The sequence below is a fragment of the Aspergillus chevalieri genome, chromosome 3 (assembly GCF_016861735.1).
Source record: "Aspergillus chevalieri M1 DNA, chromosome 3, nearly complete sequence".
Taxonomy (NCBI): Eukaryota; Fungi; Ascomycota; class Eurotiomycetes; order Eurotiales; family Aspergillaceae; genus Aspergillus; species Aspergillus chevalieri.
The window spans coordinates 2,544,502-2,567,996 of record NC_057364.1 but is presented as its reverse complement, the minus strand read 5'-3'; the positions used below and the strand labels follow the sequence as shown (position 1 = coordinate 2,567,996).

Below are 23,495 nucleotides of genomic sequence, written 5' to 3'. Positions count from 1 at the left end.
ACTCGCTCATGTATCCGCCATCATCATTATCATCATCATCATTGTTGTTGCCAGCCATGCTACCTCCTTCCTTTGCAGACTTCCCTTTCTGCTTGGAGAATCGATTGGGCTTCTTGTTCCGGCCATCTCGGCCACCTTGGCGCTTGCTTTCATCAGCGCTAGCATCATGATCATCACGCTTGCTCAGACAATTCCTTGCTCGATGTCCAGTTTTCCCGCAAGCAAAGCACTTTGTGCCTTTCTTTTGAATCCTTGATGCCTTCTCAGTTGGTCCGCCTCGTAACTGGTCAAAATCTATTGCTCGTTTGAGCACATAGCTCTTGTTCAGGTTAACATCTGAGCTCATCACAGTCCCTTTGAGCATTGCATACTCTTCCCGCAGGCCACGGAGATACCAAATCACAACCAATTCATCAATATCGATCTTTTTGCTGCCGTTCATGTCGATTAATTCGCGTCCTAGTTGTTCGATTTCGCGGTAGGCGTCTTTGGCATTCACATTGGAACCTTGATACCAATTGGCCATTTTCATCAACTGCATGGCCTTCATCGCATTTGATGATTTCAGGTACGCCTCTTTCAGGTAGTCCCATTTCGCGCCGGCATTTGGCAGGTCCTTGATCTCCAGGACAATAGTGGGAGTAAGGCCTTGTTGAATAATCATGTCCGCCTTCATATCTACCTTCGTCCATTTCAAATTGTCTTTCCGTATTTGGTTATATGTCTCCTTTCCTACTTCGTAGTAGTAATCAATCGCCTGCCATGCAAATTGGACCTTTAACTGACTCTCCATTGCATAGAACCAGTATCGAGCGTTTTCCTCGTTCAGCTTCTCGATATTGAAGGAGTAGATCTTTATGCCAGGATCCTCTAGCGGCTCCTTTGATGGCATTTTGCTCTCACTTCCAGTCCCTACCATCATGACGTTCTCACAACCCAATAGGCTCCGCTGAGCAGATTACTGGCCGATAATCGTGTAGGGAACTAATCGAGGGTGAGGCCCGTAGTCGGAATCGTATCGATCGGTCTATAGAAGATGTTAAGCGACTATAGAACCCCCGGGGTGCCACACGCTGGTTAGGCGTCGATATATCCAAATATCTTGGGCAGGCCCGGGCTCATAACCAATGAAACGGGGTCTCTCGGATCGTAGCTCAGAAGGGAAATCGGGAGTCGATTTATTCCGGACTAACGAGGTCTATATGGAGAGGACCAGCGGAAGGTAGAGCTATATTGTCTATCGAACGTGTATGCGCGTATGTAGCTGATTGAGTGCTTAATCTACAATATGTGTGCACACGTTGACTATAAGAATCTCCTGACCTCGCTACTCGGGCCAACTATTTATCCGATCGATCCTCATCACTAACAATTTCCGAATGTCACGTGCGTCATGCCATTTTATGGGGTAATTACAGGAAGAATTACAAAAGTATGTGAATAGCTACCAATGCCGTACAGCGACAAGCACCTGCTCTCGTGGATCTAATTCCACATGCGATTGCCCTGCCGCCAGTCCCAACCGTGTGAGCACCTGCCAGGTCGGCTTGCGCTTCAGCCCTTCCCGTACCGGGATCTTTTCAAGTGCATCGTATCCGTTGAAGTATTTGATGAACGTCGGCCATGCCTTTCGCAGTGAGATCTGAGATCCTGCGTGCTCCCTGCTATTGTGAGAAGCGTCCACACTCTGCTCCCCGTCATCCGGGAACTGGGAGACAAGCTCTTCCAGCCATCGCGATTCCAGCGGAGATGCGCGATGGGGCGAAAGGATAAGAGACGCCGTTCTTAAAGGCATGTTGTGGTCCATGAGCGAGTGTGAGAGATGCATTTTGTCAGCCATCGGGTCGTGATACTGACCAGGCATGGGTGTCTCGTCCCCGCTCCCTTGGCTACCGAGGGAAGATGATGAAGAGGAACTGGAATCGTTGTCGACATGCTCATCGCGTTCATTTTCAGTAGGAATTTCAGGCACCGAATTTGGCCCAGTTTCAGCCAAGAACTTATCCATTTGCTCTTTTCGGACGGCCCGCTCCACTGCCATTTTGATCTCTGAGGATACCTTGATTCTGCCAAACGTACGAAGTTGCGTGACCCACCCTCCACGTAATAACCAAGCCAGGATATTGAAATACGTATCCTTGTGGTCCTTACTTGGGATAAAGCTCCCATAAGGTCTGGGCGTGCCACTCAGAGCTGACAGCATCTTTGGCAAACTCGGGCATGTTGGGAATGCCTGATGGAAAGCAGCAGTAGCGACGTCAAGCTTGCTCATATCGCAGTTCGGGGAGACGATATATGTATCTCTATGATGAAGCGGAGGTATGGCGCGTGCACGTCGCCAGTAGACAAGATGGCTCGCTAGCATTTGGATGGTCGAAAGTGGGATTCCTGAGGCAGTCGAGATTTGCGCAAAAGACTGAGTGGGTTTAGAGCATCGAATATAGTGGACTAGGGCGGGAGCAAGTGCGCTCGCAGATGCTTCGACATCTTTTATTATCGATGCCTCGTTATCGAGCAACAGCAGAGCGAAATGCTTCGCAAGTACTTGATGCGGCGCAGTGTTCTCATCAGCCGTCGGGTCATCTACCGGTGTCACGCTATCTGCAGTTGTAAGCCACAGTCCTGGATACGCCTTGTCGGTTGGGCCTGGTAGGTAATGCGTCGAAGTGAGGGGGGGTATCTGAAGTGATATCGAGACGTCAGGACTGAGGGAGAGAGAAGCAATTTTAGAGGCAGAAATGCTAGTATAAAGCGTGTAGATGGCTCGGGCGAGCGATGAGTGTGATATGAGCTCAGAGTAGAGATTAGTGACAGAGGATCCTAGACTTGTCAATATTAAACTACACAGAGCGTGGTTAAAGCAAACTTACTCTTCTCCTTAGCCTTCTCCTTGAAGTGCGAAATGTTCTGCGCCTCTTTCCAAACATAGTCCGTACGCGCTTGCTCCCATTTCAAAGCTTTGGCGAATTTCTTGATGATATTGTCATATACCTCCCGCAACCGGATCGAATACTCCAGCAACGGAGGATCAAGCACAAACACCACGTTAAACATGGTCATGGAATCCTTATCATCCCCATCCACGACTCCCCCAGAATTCCTCGCCGCCTTACTACTCGTCCTAGACGTCCGCTTCAGCTCCGGCGAACCAATAGCCTTGGGACTGATCAACGTATCCGTAGAATCCGCCATCGCCTCAATGCCCTCCTCCCGACCAGCGCGATCGTCAGCACTCTCGTCATGGCTCTCTCCTTCCTTCGCATACGCCTCAGACCGGCGCTTGCTCTTCTTCTTCCGTCGCTGTTTCCGCCATGTTCCGTCCTCGCGCACAAACACAGGCCACCCGACAAACGCAAGGTCGTTTATCCCAACCTCGAATCGCCGCTTATGCCAGCTCCGCGACGGGCTCAACAGCTTCTCCCATACATCAGCCGGTAGCCCCAGCAAAGTTTCCCACGGGGGTATAAACGGCCCGTTTGTAGGCGATGAATCCTCCTGCCTCTCCGAACCTGCACCCGTATCATCCTCAGCATCAGAATTGGGCCCGCGCTTGCGAAACAACGCCCGACCCGACCCCAACGAGCCCGGCCGCTGCGACTGCGACGCCTCCCCTGGCCCAGAACCACCACCACCAGTGCCGCCCCCAGCACTAGTACTAGTCATCGGCGACGCAGACAGCGGATGAGAATGGTGATGCCGGTCCTCGACCCCGAAATTACTCATCCGTCTTGTCGTCGACATCCCACTCCCCGCCAGATGGCTCTGATTCTCCTCCTCCTCGTCATCAGACGTTGAGCCAGTTTCGTCGCTGGAACTCGAGTCATTGCTTTTATTCCCTTGGGCGCTTTTCGAGCGAGATGCGCGGCGGGTTTTGCTGGCGGGTGGTCGGAGGCCGTTCTCGCTGAGGGGGTTGGGAGGATAGTGGAAGACGAAGCGTGGGCCGGCGCGGGAGCGCACGATTAGGATTATTGCTATCAGGCAGGGGTCTGGGGGGCGGACTATTGAGGACATTGTTGGAAATTGGTAGTTGGTTGCGCTGGCTGGCTGGGTTGGGTAAGATTGGGTGAAAGTTGGAGCGGGCGCGACTTTATCGCGATAGGAAACTTCCCCGCATGTCACTTTCGCATTTTGCATTCTGTAGTATGTAGCATTTAGTTCATACTGATGCTTCGTGGAATTGACTGGTGTTTAATTCACCATTGCTTTTAATAGACAGATAGTAACGTGATGTACCATCACACATGCTATTGCCAATTGTACAGTCCGGTCCATATATATATACACGAACAGAGTGAAATAACCCAACCAACGCCATAAACTGAGTTCATATACGCATCGTCATTTCCAAGAAAGCACCCCAGAAGGGATCTCTTTGAATATCATGTCAATTGATTTTCCCTCTTCCCTCTTCACCCCTCAAGCCTTCGGTCCCCCGTTCTCCCCAGACCCAGTCCCCGCACTATCCCTCCCCTGACTCTCCTGCTTCTCGAAAATAAGCCCGAGATTCTTGAAATCATCCGGCGCCATGAGATTCCTATCCAATCAAAGAGACGATAGTCAGCTAAAGTCCTCATATCCATTCGCAGTATGAACGGCGATCAGCCGATCCTCACGATCCCCGGGTCTAACGCAACGCACTTTTCCATCCGGCAGCCCAGGTAATCCTTGGCCATCAATCGACAGTCCGGGTCGTTGACGCCGCCTTTGGTCTTGAGGCATTTCAGGTAGTTTCGGATAAGGTGTTTGCATTCTCCTGTTACGGTTTGGGAGGCCGGTTAGTTCGCTGATCTGCTAGCGAGCAATTCGAGTATCGAATTCGACATGGACGAGGCAATGCATAGCGTACCTTCATGGTCAAGAGGAAAGCTTCCACGTTCCGGTCTATGAATTTGATGTTAGTTTTGTGTTGACGCTGAGGCAATGGGGTAATGGGAGCTGAAACACTCACGGAGAGGGCTTGTAATTTGTCGCGCCGGTACCTGGACTTCCGAAACCCATTTTGCAAAGATATATCGTCTTGCAAAATGACAAAGTCAAGAAATGGGATGCTCCATTTCCATGAATGAATCCCGAAAAGTCGGGGACTTAAAGAGCCAAACACAGCAAACAGGACAAACAGTACCAACTGCCAGCGCCGATCCAGATAGAGCTCAATTCATGTCAATCGCAGAGCTGCATTGCATTGTTGTTTGTACTGTAGCCGATAATCTAGAAGCCAGCAATTCTTGGTACAGTACAATTGCAAAGCTAGTGATTTCTCGGGTTGTAGGTTGTTTGGTCTATACGCTTCGGCTACATATAGTTGCTTGTCCTCCATATGTCTACTCCGGATACTACGACTACAGCACTGTTTAATTGGAATCGTAGTGCTTAGCAGAGTAAATGAAATGTAATATAATGAGTGCATCTAAAGGAATATCATACATAGCATGCCTTCAGCGTACTTTGTACCTTTCTACAAACCCCTCAATCCGGCCTTATATATCGATGACGTCCAACTCCACCTTGAACCCTCTCCTCATATTCCCTACTCATCACGCCTTCCCAAGAACCATACAAGCGAATACCAACATCAATCGATCGACAAAATGCCAATGTATGTTAATCAACTTTCCGATTCTCCAAAGGTCCTCGCCAACTAACCAACCACATCAACCAGTCGCCTAGAAGGAAGCTGTCAATGCGGCGGCGTGCAATTCGCCGTCGACTCCAAGACGCCCGTTCCATATCAACTCTGCGCCTGTAGTATTTGTCGGAAGGTTGGTGGGTATGGTGGGAGTGTGAATTTGGGTGGGATCGCAAATAGCCTGAAAGTTTCCAATGGGGAAGAGTTCATTAAGTACGCTTCGAACCGAACTATATTCCCGGACAGAGGACGGGCTGACGGAGTAGAAAATACTCAGCAATCAAAGCACGCGGCACACCTGACGAACAGCGCTGCTCATCGGAGCGCAACTTCTGCTCGAACTGCAGTACCATGCTGTGGTTGTGGGATCATCACTATCCCGAATTGATTCATCCGTTCGCGTCTGCAATTGATACGGATTTGCCGGTTCCCAAGGAGATGGTTTGTGTTATGGGCGGCTCGAAGCCGGAGTGGGTGCGGTGGCCGGAGGGAGCGAAGAGTACACATGAGACGTTTGGAGGGGATAGTCTGGAGGGATGGCATAAGAAGCATGGGTTGTTTTACGACTAGGTCTACGACGCACAGAAGAATTGAGAATTATTGAACGTTTCATTCATGGCTATCTAAAAGAATATGCTTCGACCTGTGATATAACGTTAGCCGGGTTCATCCAGCGACGGCAATATAAGATAGTGAGAGAAATCAAGTTCAGTTCTCCAAGGTGAATCTTGTTTGTTTCTTCAATGATGTTCGGAAAGAACACAGCGATTAAAGAATTCATCAGGCGACGGGAAGGCGAGGAGACCATCAGAAAGGACTTACACTAAAAATTGCCAAGGTAATCCTTTACTACAATGGGATCTATTCTATTCAAGAACGAATCAGTATCCAAGTCACGAAACATGAATGATTCGAAACAACGAAGATGTTGTCAACTAAGTCAGGCTTCGACAGTTAGCATAAAGACAGCCAGTAGATATGACATTGTAGAGAACTCACCTCATTAAATCAGAATTTTTGTAAAAATGTTCATCTCCGGGTGTACCGGATCAAACAGTGTGAATAACATGTTCATCATTTGATGTTGACATGCAGAGGGCATAAAATAAAGGATGTTGGAGGTGGAAAATACCTATGGATACGTTAATTAGGATCAACCAAGCCCATGACACGAGCAATGTTGAACGGATAAGACTCAGGTGACGAGTTCTCAACAAGCTATACACCCCCAAACACCCGCAAAGTTTGTACGCTTTGCTTGGAATGGATGCCGGGAGATGTATGCGTTATGTCCGCCCGTTCGTTCAAAGTATCCTCATAGAAGGGAGTGGTAGGTAATCGAATTGGTTTATTTACCTGTTCAACAGCATGTTAGTGACTGACATCACAAGAAAATGTGTTGACAAGCGAGGATGAGTAGAGTAAATCAGACAAGGCTGAAACTTGAGTGTATGACAGATTCCACATGGATCTTAAGATTGAGGAATGCCTATAGCGTGTCTTAAGGATCATCATCGAAGGGGTGGTGTTGTGCAGTGCGAAAGAACAGAGTATGCATACCTTTTGCTACAATATAGCGGGAGATGCGGATCAATCATGGCCGAAGTTATATATACTGGACAATAGTTAGCAACATGTACCACGACAGGCTGCAGCAAGCAAATAATAGACGACGCAAGTCAGAGTAATTCTAGAGACTTATAAAAGAGTCCGTCATGAATTTTCGGTGATGGATACTCCTGTTAAGGAATTCATCCTGAAATTGGAGAATGCTTAGGAGGGAGAATTGGTGATAACTCACATTCTACTCTCTCACTCAAGTAGAGTGTCGCTGGCGTCGAATGGCAGTCATTGTGCCTGTCAACGAAGTTGAAGCGTTGAAGAGTCGAAAAAAAATTTCTGTGCGGTGCGGAACCGCTTTTAAGCCGCCCGCTAGTGCTCGGTAAGCTACAGGAACCACTAGTGCAGTGGGCCTAACCGTAATAGGAAATGTCTATACAACACGCTTTGTATCACGCTTGAGTGAGAGCAACAACAATTGAATGTTGATAGAGAGTTGTAATAAGAGGCTCGGAGAGCAAAATCCATGAGAGAATACAAAGACGATGTCCAATTAAAAAAGCTGAGGCTCCGATGTGCCACTGTACCGAATTAGGAAGGCATACTGTGTCATGTGTCGTTCTGATTAAAATGTTTCGGACTATCAAAGAGTCAGTATATTAGAGATATGTCCTTAAGTGCATAAATACGACTCCTGGCTTAATTTGAATAGATGGAAGCGGATATCTCAACCGATAAGGCCAGCTGCCATGACGTCAATTGTATTCCACAAAGGTCCCAGAATGCTCAATTTCTCGAACGCTTTGACAGGTAAGAGACCAGCTTTAACCAGAATCGATCACCCGACATGCAAGGTGCTAACGCCAGCATAGGCTTGAAGCTCGCAAGCGTTAAAGTGTGCCTTGTGATCCGGGCATCACCATCATGAAAACGTCAGAACTATTTTGCCATGGAACGTCAATTTGACGTTGCAGTCAGCTCTAGGCATATAACGGCGTCCGAGAACAAATACCAGGCAATCGAGACACGAACTATAAAATACTTCGACCTAACAAAGACATGATTCACGACAATGCCAACTAAGTTCAAACTCAACACCGGCGCTGAGATCCCTGCCATCGGATTCGGCACCTGGCAAGACCCAGAATCTCAGGAGAACGCTGTTACAGAGGCCATCAAGGCAGGATACCGCCACATTGACACTGCTCAGGGGTGAGTAGACTCGAGGCTCGGTTGAAAATCGCCTACTAACGGGAATAGATACGGAACCGAAGAACCCATCGGGAAGGCCATTAGATCCAGCGGAATCCATCGCAATGAGCTGTTCGTAACAACAAAGCTTTGGCACAATGCACACCACCCCGACGATGTCCCCAAGTCTCTGCAGGGTTCGCTCGACCGTCTGGGTCTGGACTACGTTGATCTGCTTCTGATCCACTGGCCGGTGGCATGGAAGCGAGGCGACGAGCCCTTCCCCAAGGACTCGAGTGGTAATCCGATTCTCGAGGATATTGACTGGCTTGATGTACGCCCCATCAGCCCTTCCTCAATCCAGACAAAGCTAACGCACACAGACATACAAAGCAATGGAAAAACTCATCTCTACCGGCAAAGTAAAAGCCATTGGCGTCTCAAACTTCAGCAAAGCCGAAATGGAACGTCTCCTCCAAAACGCCGCCATTCCGCCCGCCGTGCACCAATTCGAAGGTCACCCATGGCTGCAGCAGCACGCCTTTGCCGACTGGCACAAGTCCAAGGGCATCCATGTCACACATTACTCTCCGTTCGGAAACCAGAACGAATTGTACTCAGGAGCCGGACATCTGGGTAAATTGATCAATGAGCCGATTTTGGGGCAGATTGGGGAAAAGCATGGGAAGAGCTCATCACAGGTTGCTTTGGGTATGTTCCATCCCTACAACTTCTTGTGATAAGAAATATTGCTAACTGGTGCAGCCTGGGCTATCACGGCCGGCCACTCCGTTCTCCCCAAGTCCAAGACTCCCTCGAGAATCAAGTCCAACCTCGAAGGCGACTTTAAACTGGACGCGGATGATATGAGCAAGATTCAGCAGATCGACCGTAAGCTGCGGTTCAACGACAGCAGTGGAGAATTTGGTCGGGACTTCTTCCAGGACCTTGAGGGTACTTCTGTTTAATCGAGGATTGTGTATTTCAATATAGTATTATCCGTAGCGCTATATAATGAATTCCATATTTTCATGATATAAAGTACTTTTATGTTTCTAATCCATCTATTAAATTCCGTCGTTCGTTATCCTATTCAAGCCTCATTGCCTTGGTTCTGTTCTGTTTGCTTCTATGGCTGCCTGCCCTGATTTCTGCCTCCACCCATATGTAAGCCGTTTTTTCTCTTTTCTTTTTTTTTCTCCTTGAACTATCTTCCTAGGAAAATTCTATTTTTATATACTGCCATCTACTAGACTACTGCCATATACCCATCTATTACCATCTATCTACCATCCATCCTGTCCCTGGTCCACGGAGGGCGGCCGGAACTGGAACACACGAAGACCTCACAGGCACCTTGGTTGGCGGCTGGATAGGGTGCAGGGACGACGTTACAGCCATACTTACCACTTAGTAGAACAGCAACAACTGGCCCTGGAGGGAGACGGTAAAAACCCTGGGTACCAGCCAGTGGTCCCAGCGAGTTGTCGCCGGTCGACTGGCCATGCTGGACTGTGCGGACTTTGTCTCAACGGAAAGGACTGGTTGGGCGGTAGATTGGGCCTGGGATATCGGTGTTTGTTGTGTTGATGTGTGTGTTTTGTTCTGTCTACTTGGTGGGGTGGTTGGGTTGCCCCGGGGGGGGGAGGTATAGACTGCGAGGCTCCCCGTTTTGATGTGGCATCTGCTACAATAGTGAGAGTATTCCTCCTTTCCTCTTTGGGCATTCATTGTCTCTTAACTTGGCAGTACCTTCATCCCAGTTTCGAACTGAATTGTTCAATCCAGATACGAAAAACGCCTGACTGCTTGGGTTGAGTATTATTTTTTCAAACCCAATCAAGCATCCATATACATGAGAAACATTTCTGGTTATCCTACATATCGTTCGCAGATCTCAGCTGAAATAATTATTGATGTAATAGCAGCTTCCCCGCATTCCCAGCTGAATTATTTAAGCTTAGCGACCAACCATCGGCTTTGGCCCACCACCAAAAATTTCACACCATGCGCAACATAACCCCAAATCGTTTGGGACTGTCATACATCCTGGATTGGATAATTATCATGTACACCACTATCTACTATTTGATATAGCAGAGCTTAACAAGGATACAGCATTATCGCCTCAATCGGCTACACCTGGTCCAACCAAACCCCCATCCACCGCCCCTTCTCCCTCACAGACCCGAGCATCTCCTACCCGGAAACAAAACATGAAAAAGTCCCGTTCGAAATTGCCTTAATACTCGCTCTGATCCTCCCGGCTCTCGTCATCGCGCTCGTAATCCTACTCCGCATCCCGGGACACACAGTACACAAGGATACTCCGCGCTCGATCGTCTGGAGATACAAACTATGGGAGATTAATGCGGGTTGGCTTGGGTTAGCGCTGGCGGTTGCCAGTGCGTATGCGGCTGCAAAGGGGCTAAAGCTTCTCTTTGGAAAGCCGCGGCCGGATCTTTTGGCGCGGTGCGATCCCGATTTGGAGAATGTTGCTGCGTATGTGGTTGGTGGGCTTGGGCAGGAGTTGCCCGGGGCTCCGGTCTTGGTGACCTCTGAGATCTGTCGGAACAGGTCGCATGGGTTGACGAAGACGGGGTTTGTGAGTTTTCCGAGTGATCATGCGTCTTGTGGGTTTTTCTCAATTTCTCAATGCAGAAGCTATGTGTTGCTAACAGGGACAGTGTCATTTGCCGGATTGACGTATTTTAGCCTCTGGCTATGCTCTAAATTCTCCATAACATTCCCTTATCTTTCCCTCATTCCGCCCAACCACTGGAACTCGCACGAAGAACAAACAGACAGCTCTGAACCCAATCCTCACCCGGAATCAGCACTCTCTATTCGCGAACAGGGAGCCGCACCGCCCATTTACATGCTCATTGCCCCGACTATACCAATCGCTGTTGCGTTCTTCATAGTCGCATCTCGCTGGACCGATCACAGGCACCACGGTATTGACCTTGTATTTGGATCTGCTATTGGTATATTTTTCGCGTGGATTGCGTTTCGGTTATATAACCTGCCTATTCGGCGTGGTGGAGGCTGGTCATGGGGGAGCAGGAGTCGTAGGAATGCCTTCTTCAAAATAATCGGGGTTCCAAGCCATGTCGGTAATGACAATTGGGCTGCTGAGCGCGTGGAAAGTGGCCAGCTCGCATTGGTTTGATGGGCGCATCTAAAACACTATTGGACATATACATCGAATCTTCAAAAATCAATACAACGTAAGGGTATATAACTGCATAGCAAAGTACAAAGATACCAAAATCACCGCCACCCCCCAACTCTCCCCTCATCCCACCTCGCCTTAGCCTCCCTCCTAGCCGCCAACCTCCCCGCCTCAGCTCTAACCCGTCTCACCCAATCCCCAACCTCCTTCTCCGTAACATTCCCATGATGATCCTCCTCAAGAAAACTCTCCTCCACAGCCTGACAAATAGCCTCCTGCTCCGAAATCGATGCAGACAGCCGCTGGTACAGCGCGCGCGGCGACCACGGCGCCAGCGCGGCGTCCATCTCGGTCTGTTTCTTCCGCCACGAAACTTCGAGTGATTGGTGTGTTAGGAGAAGGGATTCAGTTGAGGCACGGGAGTCGGCGAGTTGGGTTTGCAAGTCTAGGAGGTGGGTTGCGAGGTCGCGGTTGTACTTGAGCAGGGATTCAAGGTGTTGTTGATGCGCTGTGTGGGAGGGGTGGTGGCTGGAGAGAGCGGAGATGAGGGAGGGGTCTTGGAGGATTGTTTGTAGATCAGTGGTTCTACACAATGATAATTAGCCAGTCTGTATTCCTATGTGTAGGGTTATGAGTCTCACGACTTATCCCGCACAATATCCGGTAACCACCCCTCCTCCACCGTCGGGGGTCTGGGCAGGTTATCTGGAGCCGGCGACTGAGCAGCTTTCACAGACTGCGCTCGCGCTCTATCCTGACTGTGGTATCCATCCTGGTATGTCTGCGGTGAAGGGACGGGAAGAGCGGGATTTGTTTGTGGCGTGCCGTTTCGACTGACATCGTGACTGCTCGGTTTCGGAGGGGGTGGTGGAGGGGTATCGGCGTTGAGAGCTGGGTTCATCACAAAAGCCGAAGACGAGGGAGAGTATGTTGAGGGCGGTAATTGCGACATGGTGAATGTGGTCTGAATTTAGGGTGTGTTGTTTATTGGTGGTGTTGTAGTTACTCGTCGGATTGACGTTGGAGATGCGGAGAGGATCACATGTTGGTGCCTCATTATGCCTTGTTTCTGCCTGAGCATAGCTGAGTATGCAATGGAGACACAATGCTACAAAATGAAAAGTAAAGAGCCTCTCAGACGGACCGAAGATAGAGACTGGTCTCGATTCATTTCCGAGGAGCCCCATTATGGACTTTCAAGAAATGTTCACAAGACAAGCCCTTCCGGTCTCTATTAGGCAAGGAATTCCGACAAGGAATAGACCTTATCAACACAGGTGGTAGAGAGGTCATTGTTCCTTGGTGCTTTCAAGAACTACTATGGAAGGGATGAAGGCATCGTAATTACGTTCCATGTCCATTTCTTATACTATCCACGAGCCGCCTAAAACTGCCACTGCCTCAACCAATTCCCCATCAACTCCCCCGAAATCGGCCCCATACTCTGCATCGTCACACTCGCCTCCTTCGTTCTCTCTACACTAAGCGGGACAGAAAGCGCTCCATCACCATGGACCAGGCTCCTATAGAAGCCTAACAGCTTGAGAGCGGGCTTCGTAGCAAGGTCTTCGGCGGAGGGCTTCTCAATACGCTCGAGCTCTTCGATCCACTCTTTCATGTCGACGGTTTGGATGGCAGTATTACTGTAAGCTTTGTGAATAGAGGGGAGGAGGGCTTCCCACGTTGTGCGTGTTGGGTTAACGAGGTGGAAGACTGCGCAGGAGTTTGACGCCTGGATTTGGCGGGTGTGGATGAGATCTTGGATTATGGTGGAGAGGATGTCCTATACTGTTGTTAGTGCTCTGTTAATACAAATTCCTGAGGGATGAAGACCTACCACTGGAATCCAATCCACCGGTGCAGCACCTAACGTACGAGGAATCCTACCGATAGTCTTGGATGTTTGCACAATAGCCGGCAACCATTCCCACGAATTCCACATTCCAGCCTCTGTGGTAGGACCGGCAATCTGTCCCAGACGGAGAATAGTTGTCGGCACACCCGCCTTCTTAGACGCAGCAAGGCAGATTCGCTCACAAACATGCTTCGCCTCCCCGTACCCCTGACGAAGCGCGACATCGCATGATTCGAACGGTACCTCTGGGACAGTGCTTCCGTCTGAACGCTTCCATTCCCCTATAGCACCGATGGAGGACATGAAGTAAAAGTGTGCGTGGTGAGTACTATGCGTACAGAAGTCGACCAGCCGGCGGACGGCCTGGATCTGGTCCTGGAAAGAGTCAACGGAGATGTTAAAGTCCATTCGCCAAGCATTGTGAATGACTATGTCGACTGTGGAAAGCATCTCGGTGTATTTAATGGAGCTAGGAAGTCCGAGATGGTCTTTGTGAAGGGAAATGGTGTGGAATTCCACCTTGTTTGCTTGGGGGCTTTCGAGCGCGGTTAGACCTTTCTGTTTGAAGCTCTGGATTTGGCGCTCCTGAGCGTCGGTGGTGCGGTTTAGACAGTAGACTTTGGAGACACTGTTATCATTCAAGAGGTCGTTGAGGATGTATGTGCCCAGGGAGCCTGTGGAACCGGTCAGGATGACAGCATGTCTTTTCCCCGTGCCATTAATGCCGTTGCTCACGCCGTTTGTGCTTGCTTTGGACTGACGGAGGTCATCTGTATGCCTTTTGACCAGGGCATCGACCCGCTCAGCCCGTGCAGTTGCGTTTTCCTCCGTTTGAACACCGTGCACGATATCGTAGAGAAGGTTGGAAAGCTTGTCAACGCTGGGGTTTGCGTAGATCATCTGAGGTGTGAGAGTCCTGAAGCCCGCAACTTGGAGAATCGTGCTCAACTGCAACGTCTGAAGCGAGTCCAGACCAATACTATACAGATCCATTTTATCCGTGAACTCCGCTGGTGAGAGGCTTATAGCCTCTGAAACCATGTTCCGGACGACTTGGAGGATGTCAGATAGCTCAGTAGCCCCGGAAATTGCGTCAACCCAAGCATCAGCTGATGCACGTTTGTTGTAAAGAGCCTCGATCTCGTCTTGGTAGCTATCGGTTACCAGTCGTCGCTGCGTGCTTCCCTTGGGCGTGGTGCTGAATGGTTTTTCGCGAGTTGCCACACCAATCTTGTCTTTCATTACTCGACCATGAGCCACGCTGATATGGTTTGCGTCTTGCACTGTCGGCCAGATCTCCTCGATGAACTGGCTCTCGCCTGGTACTTCTTGGTTCCAATTAGGTTCGGCTATGAGGGCTGTTTGGAACTTGCCCAAACCAACCACGACAGCTCGAGCGACCAACGGATGTCCCTCGATAATCTTCTCCATGGTGACGGGGTTGAACTTCTCGCCGTTGTTCAGAACAATCACGTCGTCTAGGCGCCCGTGAAACTTCCACAGGCCTGGCTTCGTCGGGTGGGGCGAGTAGAGGTCTTTGGTGTGATATGATGGAATATCAGGGAACGTATGGAAGATGGGTTGCAGATCCGGCCTCTCGTGCCTGTGCAGGACCATCTCCGCCAGTCCACCCTCACCAATCGATTCCATCTTGATACCGAATGTCGGGCTCCATTCGAAATACGACCAGTCTTCCTTGTCCTCTGGAACAAGCGACAAGACCCAACCGCCTTCTGTCATCCCAAGGAAGCTAACCAGTTCGGTACGCTCGCTGACCTTACGTCCAACATCGGGAGAAAGGGGACCGCCTCCAAAGTAGACCTGTCGTAGTCCCGAAAGAGCATCCATAGATGCGGGGGATGCGGTCATGTCTTCTAGGATACATGGTGGAAAGAGAGCTGCTGTTGGCTTTGTGGCATTGAGGGTTGTTGTCAGAAGGTCGGTCGACAGCGGCTTTTCCGGTAAGATCACGCAAGGGATTTCATGGAAGACGGTCATAACCATTAAGGAGAAGCCCATCATGTGGAAGAAAGGTGTCGTTGAAAGGATAAGGTCGTTGCGAGTCAATCGATCCGGTACACCTGCTGTTCGTCCTTCTGGGATGGGGACGTATCGACCATGGTCGAGGGCGCCAAAGTAGCCGTATGTGAGGTGAATGGGCTTGGGAAATCCTAGTAACGTTTTTTTTTCTTTAGCTTGTTTCTCTAGCAACGCTTTACTAGTCACTTACCAGTAGTTCCCGAGCTGTGAGCAATGAAAGCCACGTCATCCTTGACTTCATCAAATGTCTCCGTGAAGGGGTACAGCTCGGTAGCGCTTGCTAGCATCTCACCCAAGGACGGAATCTGCGCGCTCTTTAGATTAGAGCGGCACTCTTCGATCTCCTCTGCCTTTTGTTTTCTCTCCGAACTATACGCAAGTTTTGAGCAATCGGTCATTTCCAGAAGGCGGAGCTGCGCCGCCTGAGAGTTCCGAGTGGAGGAAAGTAATGGCTGTCTCCGATGTCAGCATAGACGATCTTAGGTGCCATGTTGATGCTCCGCTTACCTGATAGCCAGTCTTGTTGCAGGCCATGACAATAATCAGATATCGAGCGTCATTCGCACCGAGATAAGTCAAAGTCTCCTGTGGAGAACTATTGTGACGCCCAAACGACTTCTCTATCCACCAGGACATGTAGTTCACTGCGTGAGCGAGCTGTCTGAAATTCAGGTTCACGAAAGACTCTGAACTGTCTGTTTTCTCCGGCATAATACAGACCGTTCTCTCTGGATCTCCCTCGGCGATATCGTCAACAACATTGGCCATAAGCCTTTTCCCGATCTTGTGAGTGCCGTTCTCTGCCATGTTGCGTTTTTGCTGGTAGTAAGAGTCATGTAGAATAGCAAGGATCAATCTGTGTCCATTCACTGGGGCCTGCTAGTTATTATACCATAGCTCCCTTACCCAGCGGAATGATATTGCCGAGAGGTAGTACCGGCAACAGATCCAGCTGCTCGCAGGAATTGCACAGATACCAATCAGCTTCGTTATCTCAATAGTCTCCAATCTCAGCTGAAGATTCCTGCTGATCTGCATATGAATGTAACAGTATTTGATAATACTTGTCTCGATTCTTGAAGTAAGGCTATTGGATCCTAGTGCGCCTATTGTTCACTTAACCCAGCACTATGACGGAATGTAAACTAACCACTGTTACGTATCAGATCAAAAACACAACAAAAATAATCAGTATACCAACCCCGATCTCAGCCTCAGTCATCCACCGAGGAACCGCCGACAGGGAGTCTCTACCAAGAGGGGCTATCAGTCCACACACAGATCACATACGAGCCTGTTCATCACCAGGCAAATCTCGAAAAGTCAGATCCACCCCGCGCAAGGATTACCGGATATGTCTCGATTGAGTCATGTGGCTTGAACAACACGACGACATTATGGCGAGATCGGCCATGATAAACCATGCCGATCTTCTCCTGCACGCCCCATGATTCAGTGACTGATCCACAAAATGAGGGGAACAGATCAACGGGTTTAAGTGGCACCCAGATCGGATATCCCGAATAGATGAGCAAGCCTGGAATAGCTATGGCATTGATGCATACGAATGCAAGGACAGACTAACCCTGCAGTTGACGAGCTCTGATACCTGCGTACCTGCATAACCACAAGATGAGCAAAACCCTTAATATTTACAGTATGACCAGTAAGAGTAATTGCAGGAATTCGAAAATGAAATGTAAGATGCGGCCATGTATCTACTCTCCCGTCTCCGGTGGGACCCGATGGGATCCGGGGATTAGGGCTACCATCACGTGACCCAATTGACGCTGAAGGTTCGCTGGAAGGCATATCTAGTCTTTTTCACTGCATTTGAGCCATGCAAAACCACGATCGAAATTATTAAATGGTTGCCTGATCTGGTGCAGTAGCCAAGAAGCTGGTGATACACCCATCCCAATTCCCGAGTGGCGACCCCGATCCCACCGGCGAGGACCCATCCATGTAAATGAAATGCGTGCCCTGCAGGCATGCAAGCTTATGGCGCTGATGGCTCTGCGTTCCAGGTGCTCGGACCAAAGGCAAGATAAGCGAAAATCTGTATTTCTGATATTCATATCGTATATTCCTAAGCATAACTGGGGCTAAATCGTAGGCTCGCAATGAACACGTAGGCGCTTTGCTCTTACACATGTTATCCAGGAAGAGGAGAGCTGAATGAAAAGCCTGTTTATGGTAATTTGAGTTTGTACAATTTATAGTTCATCTGCAGGTTAGTCAAGCATATATGAAGGAAGCTGCGAGGACTGCATCGTTGCCGCATTTTTTTTTTCTTTTGGGAGAAGTACTCCGTACGTTTGTCCCAGCAGCTTTCTCCTTAACTTTGAATAGCCGCCATGTCTACATCTACTCATTCCACACCACGATCGAGATCTGATGACTCGAGGAGCACTCCCGTCACTGAACATAGTGATAGTGTAAGCTTTCAACCATCCGAAGAAAGACCCAGATACTGATTTAGTGGTACAGGCTCGATTCCAAGACGTTGCAGTCGTCGGCATGTCCTGTCGTGTCGCCGGCGGCATCCAAAGCCCCGAACAACTCTGGCAAGCTTTGCTGGGCCAAAAGGTAGCATCTACCGAAATGCCACCCAAGCGCTGGGCACCATATCACAACCGAGACCCCCGCAACTCGAAAGTAATGAGCCAAGTACCCAACCGTGGATACTACATCGAAGATATCGAAGGATTCGACTGTAAGTTTTTCGGTATCTCTCCGAAAGAAGCAGAGCAGATGGACCCACAGCAACGTGTCTCGCTTGAGGTTGCTTGGGAGGCGCTCGAGGATGCTGGGATTTCTGCGAAGACGCTGGGTGGTAGTGACACTGCTGTTTTTTGGGGCGTGAATTCGAATGATTATGGAAGTCTTATCTTGGAGGACCTGGCGAATATTGATGCTTGGATGGGAATTGGGACGGCATATTGCGGGGTTCCGAATCGGATCTCGTATCACCTGAATTTGATGGGGCCCAGCGTTGCTGTTGACGCGGCATGCGCTTCTTCACTCGTTGCTGTTCATCATGGCGTCAAAGCCATCGTCGGAGGTGAATCCAAGGTTGCGATCGTCGGTGGCGTGAACGCACTCTGCAGCCCAGGCTTGACAACGGTCCTGGCTAGGGCTGGGGTTATTTCTTCCGAGGGCCAATGTCGGTCGTTCGATGATACCGCGAATGGTTACGGTCGTGGAGAAGGTGCCGGTGCCGTTGTCCTGAAGAACCTCAGTCAAGCCGTCCACGACGGAGATCACATCATGGCAGTCATCAAGGGCAGCGCGGTAGCCCACAACGGCAGAAATAACGGTATCATGGCCCCAAATGCCAAAGCACAAGAACTCGTCGCACAGAAAGCACTCAACACCGCAGACATAAGTCCCCATACGGTGCGCTACGTCGAAGCCCATGCCACATCCACTGCCCTAGGAGACCCAACAGAAGTTTCCGCGGTTGCAAAAATCTACGGTATCGGAAGGCCAAGTGACGATCCATGTTATATTGGCTCTATCAAGCCCAACATCGGCCATCTGGAGGCTGGTGCAGGAATTATGGGTCTCATAAAGGCTGTTCTCGCTGTCCAAAAAGGCATCCTACCCCCTCAAGCGAACCTGCAAACGCTCAATTCACGGATTAACTGGCACGAAGCTGGCCTTCGGGTCGTGCAGAAACCAACCGATTGGCCAAACCCGGATGAGCTGCGTCGCGCAGCCGTGTGCTCTTATGGCTATGGCGGAACAGTATCACACGCCGTTCTCGAAGAGTTCCCGCAGTACACGAAGCCATCTGCGTCAGACGGAGAGAATATCCACAGCACGGGCGCGCAGCTATTGCTTCTGTCGGCACCTCAGGAGCAGCGCCTGGCCTCTTTTGCAGAATCACTCAGCTCCTGGATTCGCCAGCAGGGTTCTGAACTTGATCTGGCTGGCGTGTGTCAAACGATGGCTACTCGACGTAGCCACCACGACTTCCGGACATCTGCAGTTGTCGAAGACATTGATGGCGCCCTCGCTGCTTTGGATTGCATACAGCAACGCTCGAGTAGCGATCCATGGACTGCACAAAGTCGTATCCTCCCGTCCAATGTGAGAAAGGATGTCGTCTGGGTTTTCTCTGGTCACGGGGCGCAGTGGACGGACATGGGGAAGGAATTGATCAACAACCCGGTTTTCTTTGATACAATCCAACCAATCGACGCTGTTATCCGCGAGGAGATCGATTCGTCGCCCATCGAATGGTTGCAGCAGGGTGACTTCGAGTTGTCAGATCGCGTTCAGATCTTGACCTACATCGTACAGATCGGAATTAGCGCCGTACTTAACAGCCATGGCATTTTTCCACAGGCAGTCATCGGTCATTCGGTAGGAGAGATCGCTGCTTCTGTGGTTGCTGGTGCGCTTTCACCGGTCGAGGGAGCGGTGATTGTCACACGGCGGGCAATTCTATACAGGCAGGTTATGGGCTATGGAGCGATGGCTTTGATCAGCCGGAGTTCTGAGGATGTTTGTCGGGACCTCAACGAAAAAGATACGAGTACTGTGACTGTTGCTATCGACACATCCCCGTCATCCTGTGTTATCGCTGGCCCCAAAGAGGACGTTGCCAGTATCATTCAGCAGTATCAGGAGCAAGGAGTCAAGACTTTCACCGTCAAGACAGATATCGCATTCCACAGTTCCGCGGTCTTGGGTCAACTGGGAGATCCTCTTTCGGTAGCGCTCCAGGATGTCTTGCAACCTACTCAGCCGACAGTCCAGCTGTATTCGACTTCGCTCTCGGACGCTCGAGGCCAAGACACTCGGGATACCAGTTACTGGGTGGACAACATGGTCAGACCAGTACGGCTGACTTCTGCTGTCGGTGCTGCCATTGAGGACGGCCACCGGAGGTTCTTGGAAGTCTCCAGTCACCCTGTCGTATCCCACTCAATCAGCGAAACTATCATGGACCGTGGCATTGACGACTTCACAGTCCTTCCCACCCTCTGCAGAAACCAACCGGCGGAGAAGAGCATTCTCCATGCAGTTGGTCGACTGTACTGTAGCGGAGCGGATATCAGCAATTCGAAACAGCATGTGGTGAGCAAGTGGATTCAAGGGATACCAATGAGTCCCTGGATGCATCGTCCCCTATGGCGCGAAGCGACAACAACTGGAACCGCGGACATGCATGATGTTGACACACACACTCTTCTGGGCAAGCGGACTGCTGTGGCCGGAACCGAGATGGTGGTTTTCTCGACGACTTTGGACCAGGAAACGAAGCCTTTCCCGTTGAGCCATCCGGTTTCTGGGACAGAAATCATTCCTGCCGCATGCTTGATCAATACCTTCCTGAGAGCTACTGGCAAGTCCACGTTGCAAAACATCAATTTAAGAGTGCCCGTTGCCGTTGGTACTCCGCGAAACATTCAGGTGGTGGTGCAGCAAGATCATCAGGTGAAACTCATGTCACGACTAATAGAAAGCGAGCAAAGCGACGAAAGCTCTTGGGTCACCCACACTACTGGTCATAGTTTCAACACTCAATCTGATGCCACCGCAGAAGTGAGGTTCGACATACCCGCAGTGAAGACCCGTATCGGCGCACAGCTACGGGATAATTTCACCATCGACTACCTCGTAAAGGTTGGAGTTGGCGCCATGGGATTCCCATGGACGGTGACTGAGCACCATGGCAACACCAACGAAATGATCGCACGAGTCGACGTCGCCCCAGGGGTGGGAAGCATCAATGCCTGGAACCCTTTGTCGTGGGCACCGTTCCTGGATGCTGCAACATCCATTGGATCTACCATCTTCTTCGACATGCCTCGATTGCGCATGCCAGCGCAGATTCAGCAGGTGGATGTTTTCACGGAGCAGAATCCGCCCAAGGTTGGTTGGGTTTACGTGCAGCAAGACACCAGCACGGAGTATTCCAGCCATGTCCATATACTAGACGAGTCTGGAACATTACTAGCCAAGTTTACTTCCATGCGTTTTTCGGAAATCGAGGGTACGCCTGGTACAAGCGGAGGAAACATCGCAGGTCTTGTGCATCGAATGGCATGGACACCAGCTCTGCCCGCAGAAAAGCCTATTCGCGTTGAGAAAGCCATTTTGATCAGCAATGATGCCTCCATGACCGACATTTATGCAAAGACCTTGCCTGCCCATATCCGGTCACTTCAGCTTTCTGCAGCCGTTGATCTTGGCAACCAGCTTCCACACGACTTTGTACCCGAACAAGGCACGGTAGTCGTTTACATTCCACACGAGGTGCATTCACTTCAGGAAGTGCCTGTTATGACCGAGCACTTCACCTGGCAACTTCTGGAAATCACAAAATTTGTCGCTCAGAAGTCCCTCCCTGTCAAGATCTTCGTGCTTACTGATGATGTGACGCGAGGGGAAACACCGACTGCTCTCGCCCACGCACCGCTACTGGGCCTCAGTAGAATCATTGCTAGCGAGAACCCTGATTGCTTTGGAGGTCTCATTGACTGTGAGCAACGGGTTATGCCTCTAGCCGCCATGAAATACATCCAGGGGGCCGACATCATCCGCATCAACGACGGAATTGCCCGAATAGCTAGACTTCGTGCTCTTTCCCCAGAAGACCGGAACCATCAACCGTCCAAATCGCTATCTCGACCGGAGGGTACCTACCTCATTGTGGGTGGTCTAGGTGTACTTGGACTCGCGGTGGCCGAGTTCTTGGCTGAGCAAGGAGCTCGACGTCTGGTGCTTGCTTCCCGACGCTCGCTTCCGCCGCGGAGAACCTGGAACGATATTCACGATAGTGACCTGCAGTCGACAATCGCGAAGATCCAAGCCCTGGAGCAAAAAGGTGTCAGCGTCCACACCGTGTCTGTTGACATCGCCAGTACAAGCGCATCCAGTTTGCTGGGAGCATTGGACCGGCTGAGTCTTCCTCCAGTCTTGGGCGTGGTTCACGCAGCTGGAGTGCTAGAGAACCAGCTCATCGTGGAGACCACTCAAGACGCCCTCAACCGCGTCCTGTCAGCCAAGGTTAGCGGAACACTGACTCTGCATGAGGCCTTCCCGCCGAAATCACTGGATTTCTTTGTTCTGTTCTCCTCCTGTGGCCAGCTGTTTGGATTCACCGGTCAAGGCTCGTATGCCAGCGCGAACGCTTTCCTCGACACACTCGCCACGCATCGCCGGAGTCTGGGTGACAATGCGGTTGCTTTCCAGTGGACCGCGTGGCAGGGTATGGGCCTGGGAAGTGATAGCGATTTCGTCACTGCGGAACTCGAAAGCAAGGGTATCACAGATGTCAGTCGCCACGACGCTTTCCAGGCGTGGCTGTACCTTGCACAGTACGACATGGATCACGGCGTGGTGCTACGCAGCCGCGTCTTTGATGAAGAAGAACCGCTTCCAACGCCCATCCTAAACGATATCGCCATCCGTCGAGCCTCAGAGTCTAGTGACGGTAATCAGAGTAAGACTGGCAGCAAGCCAGCACTGCCGTCTTCTGGACTGGAGCTGAAGACATATCTCGATGAACAAATTCGGACTTGTGTGGCCAATGTCCTCCATCTTTCCGCGGACGAAATTGACTCTAAGGCGACCTTGTCGGATCTTGGGTTAGACTCTGTGATGAGTGTCAGTTTACGACGACAGCTTCAGCAGGCGCTCAAGCTCAATGTTCCGCCAACTCTGGTTTGGAACTACCCGACGACGCACCATCTGGTTGGATGGTATGTTGAGAAGCTGGCCCAGTAGATACCCAAGTGCTTTTGTATATAGAACTCCAAAGGCTCCAAATTCCTTGATATGAGCCCTGCCCGTTATATTAGTTTGTTAGCGTCGTTATAGAATTGCATATACCTTCCCATTCTTGTCATCAGCAGTAGCCCTTGTAGGGGTAGTGACTGAGAGCACTGTTCTCGTGACACTCCTAGATTGTTGGCGGAAGATGGCTGGAACGTCGATGACTCTCGAGGTGATGAAAAAAGAAGAGAGGAAGAGAAGAGAGTCCCCGGAGTCACATGGCTCCACGTGACAGAGCATGAGAAGTGCCATCGACC

General features: G+C 50.4%; 8 protein-coding genes across 8 annotated transcripts; 4 read left to right on the top strand and 4 right to left on the bottom strand.

Moving 5' to 3' along the window:
• Positions 1-1,444: 1,444 nt before the first annotated feature.
• On the bottom strand, positions 1,445-4,011 carry NPR3 (nitrogen permease regulator 3 family protein; the record flags this gene model as incomplete). Its single annotated transcript, XM_043277570.1, has 2 exons — positions 1,445-2,820; positions 2,871-4,011. The coding sequence occupies 2 exons, from the start codon at positions 4,009-4,011 to the stop codon at positions 1,445-1,447; spliced, it is 2,517 nt and encodes an 838-aa protein (XP_043135436.1).
• A 405-nt stretch (positions 4,012-4,416) lies between these two features.
• On the bottom strand, positions 4,417-4,998 carry COX19 (cytochrome c oxidase assembly protein Cox19; the record flags this gene model as incomplete). Its single annotated transcript, XM_043277569.1, has 4 exons — positions 4,417-4,534; positions 4,639-4,753; positions 4,847-4,881; positions 4,949-4,998. 4 exons carry the CDS (start codon positions 4,996-4,998, stop codon positions 4,417-4,419), a joined length of 318 nt encoding a protein of 105 aa, XP_043135435.1.
• Positions 4,999-5,588: 590 nt separating this feature from the next.
• On the top strand, positions 5,589-6,196 carry ACHE_30899A (GFA family protein; the record flags this gene model as incomplete). Its single annotated transcript, XM_043277568.1, has 3 exons — positions 5,589-5,596; positions 5,660-5,839; positions 5,893-6,196. The coding sequence occupies 3 exons, from the start codon at positions 5,589-5,591 to the stop codon at positions 6,194-6,196; spliced, it is 492 nt and encodes a 163-aa protein (XP_043135434.1).
• A 2,062-nt stretch (positions 6,197-8,258) lies between these two features.
• ACHE_30898A (aldo/keto reductase) lies at positions 8,259-9,345 on the top strand (the record flags this gene model as incomplete). Its single annotated transcript, XM_043277567.1, has 4 exons — positions 8,259-8,398; positions 8,447-8,711; positions 8,761-9,088; positions 9,143-9,345. 4 exons carry the CDS (start codon positions 8,259-8,261, stop codon positions 9,343-9,345), a joined length of 936 nt encoding a protein of 311 aa, XP_043135433.1.
• Positions 9,346-10,384: 1,039 nt separating this feature from the next.
• Positions 10,385-11,549, top strand: ACHE_30897A (uncharacterized protein; the record flags this gene model as incomplete). The annotated part of the gene is made up of 3 exons (XM_043277566.1): positions 10,385-10,446; positions 10,496-11,010; positions 11,065-11,549. The coding sequence occupies 3 exons, from the start codon at positions 10,385-10,387 to the stop codon at positions 11,547-11,549; spliced, it is 1,062 nt and encodes a 353-aa protein (XP_043135432.1).
• Positions 11,550-11,650: 101 nt separating this feature from the next.
• Positions 11,651-12,504, bottom strand: ACHE_30896S (vacuolar protein sorting family 37 protein; the record flags this gene model as incomplete). The annotated part of the gene is made up of 2 exons (XM_043277565.1): positions 11,651-12,137; positions 12,194-12,504. 2 exons carry the CDS (start codon positions 12,502-12,504, stop codon positions 11,651-11,653), a joined length of 798 nt encoding a protein of 265 aa, XP_043135431.1.
• Positions 12,505-12,936: 432 nt separating this feature from the next.
• Positions 12,937-16,254, bottom strand: ACHE_30895S (putative NRPS-like protein biosynthetic cluster; the record flags this gene model as incomplete). The annotated part of the gene is made up of 4 exons (XM_043277563.1): positions 12,937-13,335; positions 13,390-15,578; positions 15,638-15,899; positions 15,955-16,254. The coding sequence occupies 4 exons, from the start codon at positions 16,252-16,254 to the stop codon at positions 12,937-12,939; spliced, it is 3,150 nt and encodes a 1,049-aa protein (XP_043135430.1).
• Positions 16,255-17,804: 1,550 nt separating this feature from the next.
• 6METHYLSALICYLIC (type I polyketide synthase) lies at positions 17,805-23,190 on the top strand (the record flags this gene model as incomplete). Its single annotated transcript, XM_043277562.1, has 2 exons — positions 17,805-17,885; positions 17,938-23,190. 2 exons carry the CDS (start codon positions 17,805-17,807, stop codon positions 23,188-23,190), a joined length of 5,334 nt encoding a protein of 1,777 aa, XP_043135429.1.
• Between the last annotated feature and the right edge of the window lie 305 nt (positions 23,191-23,495).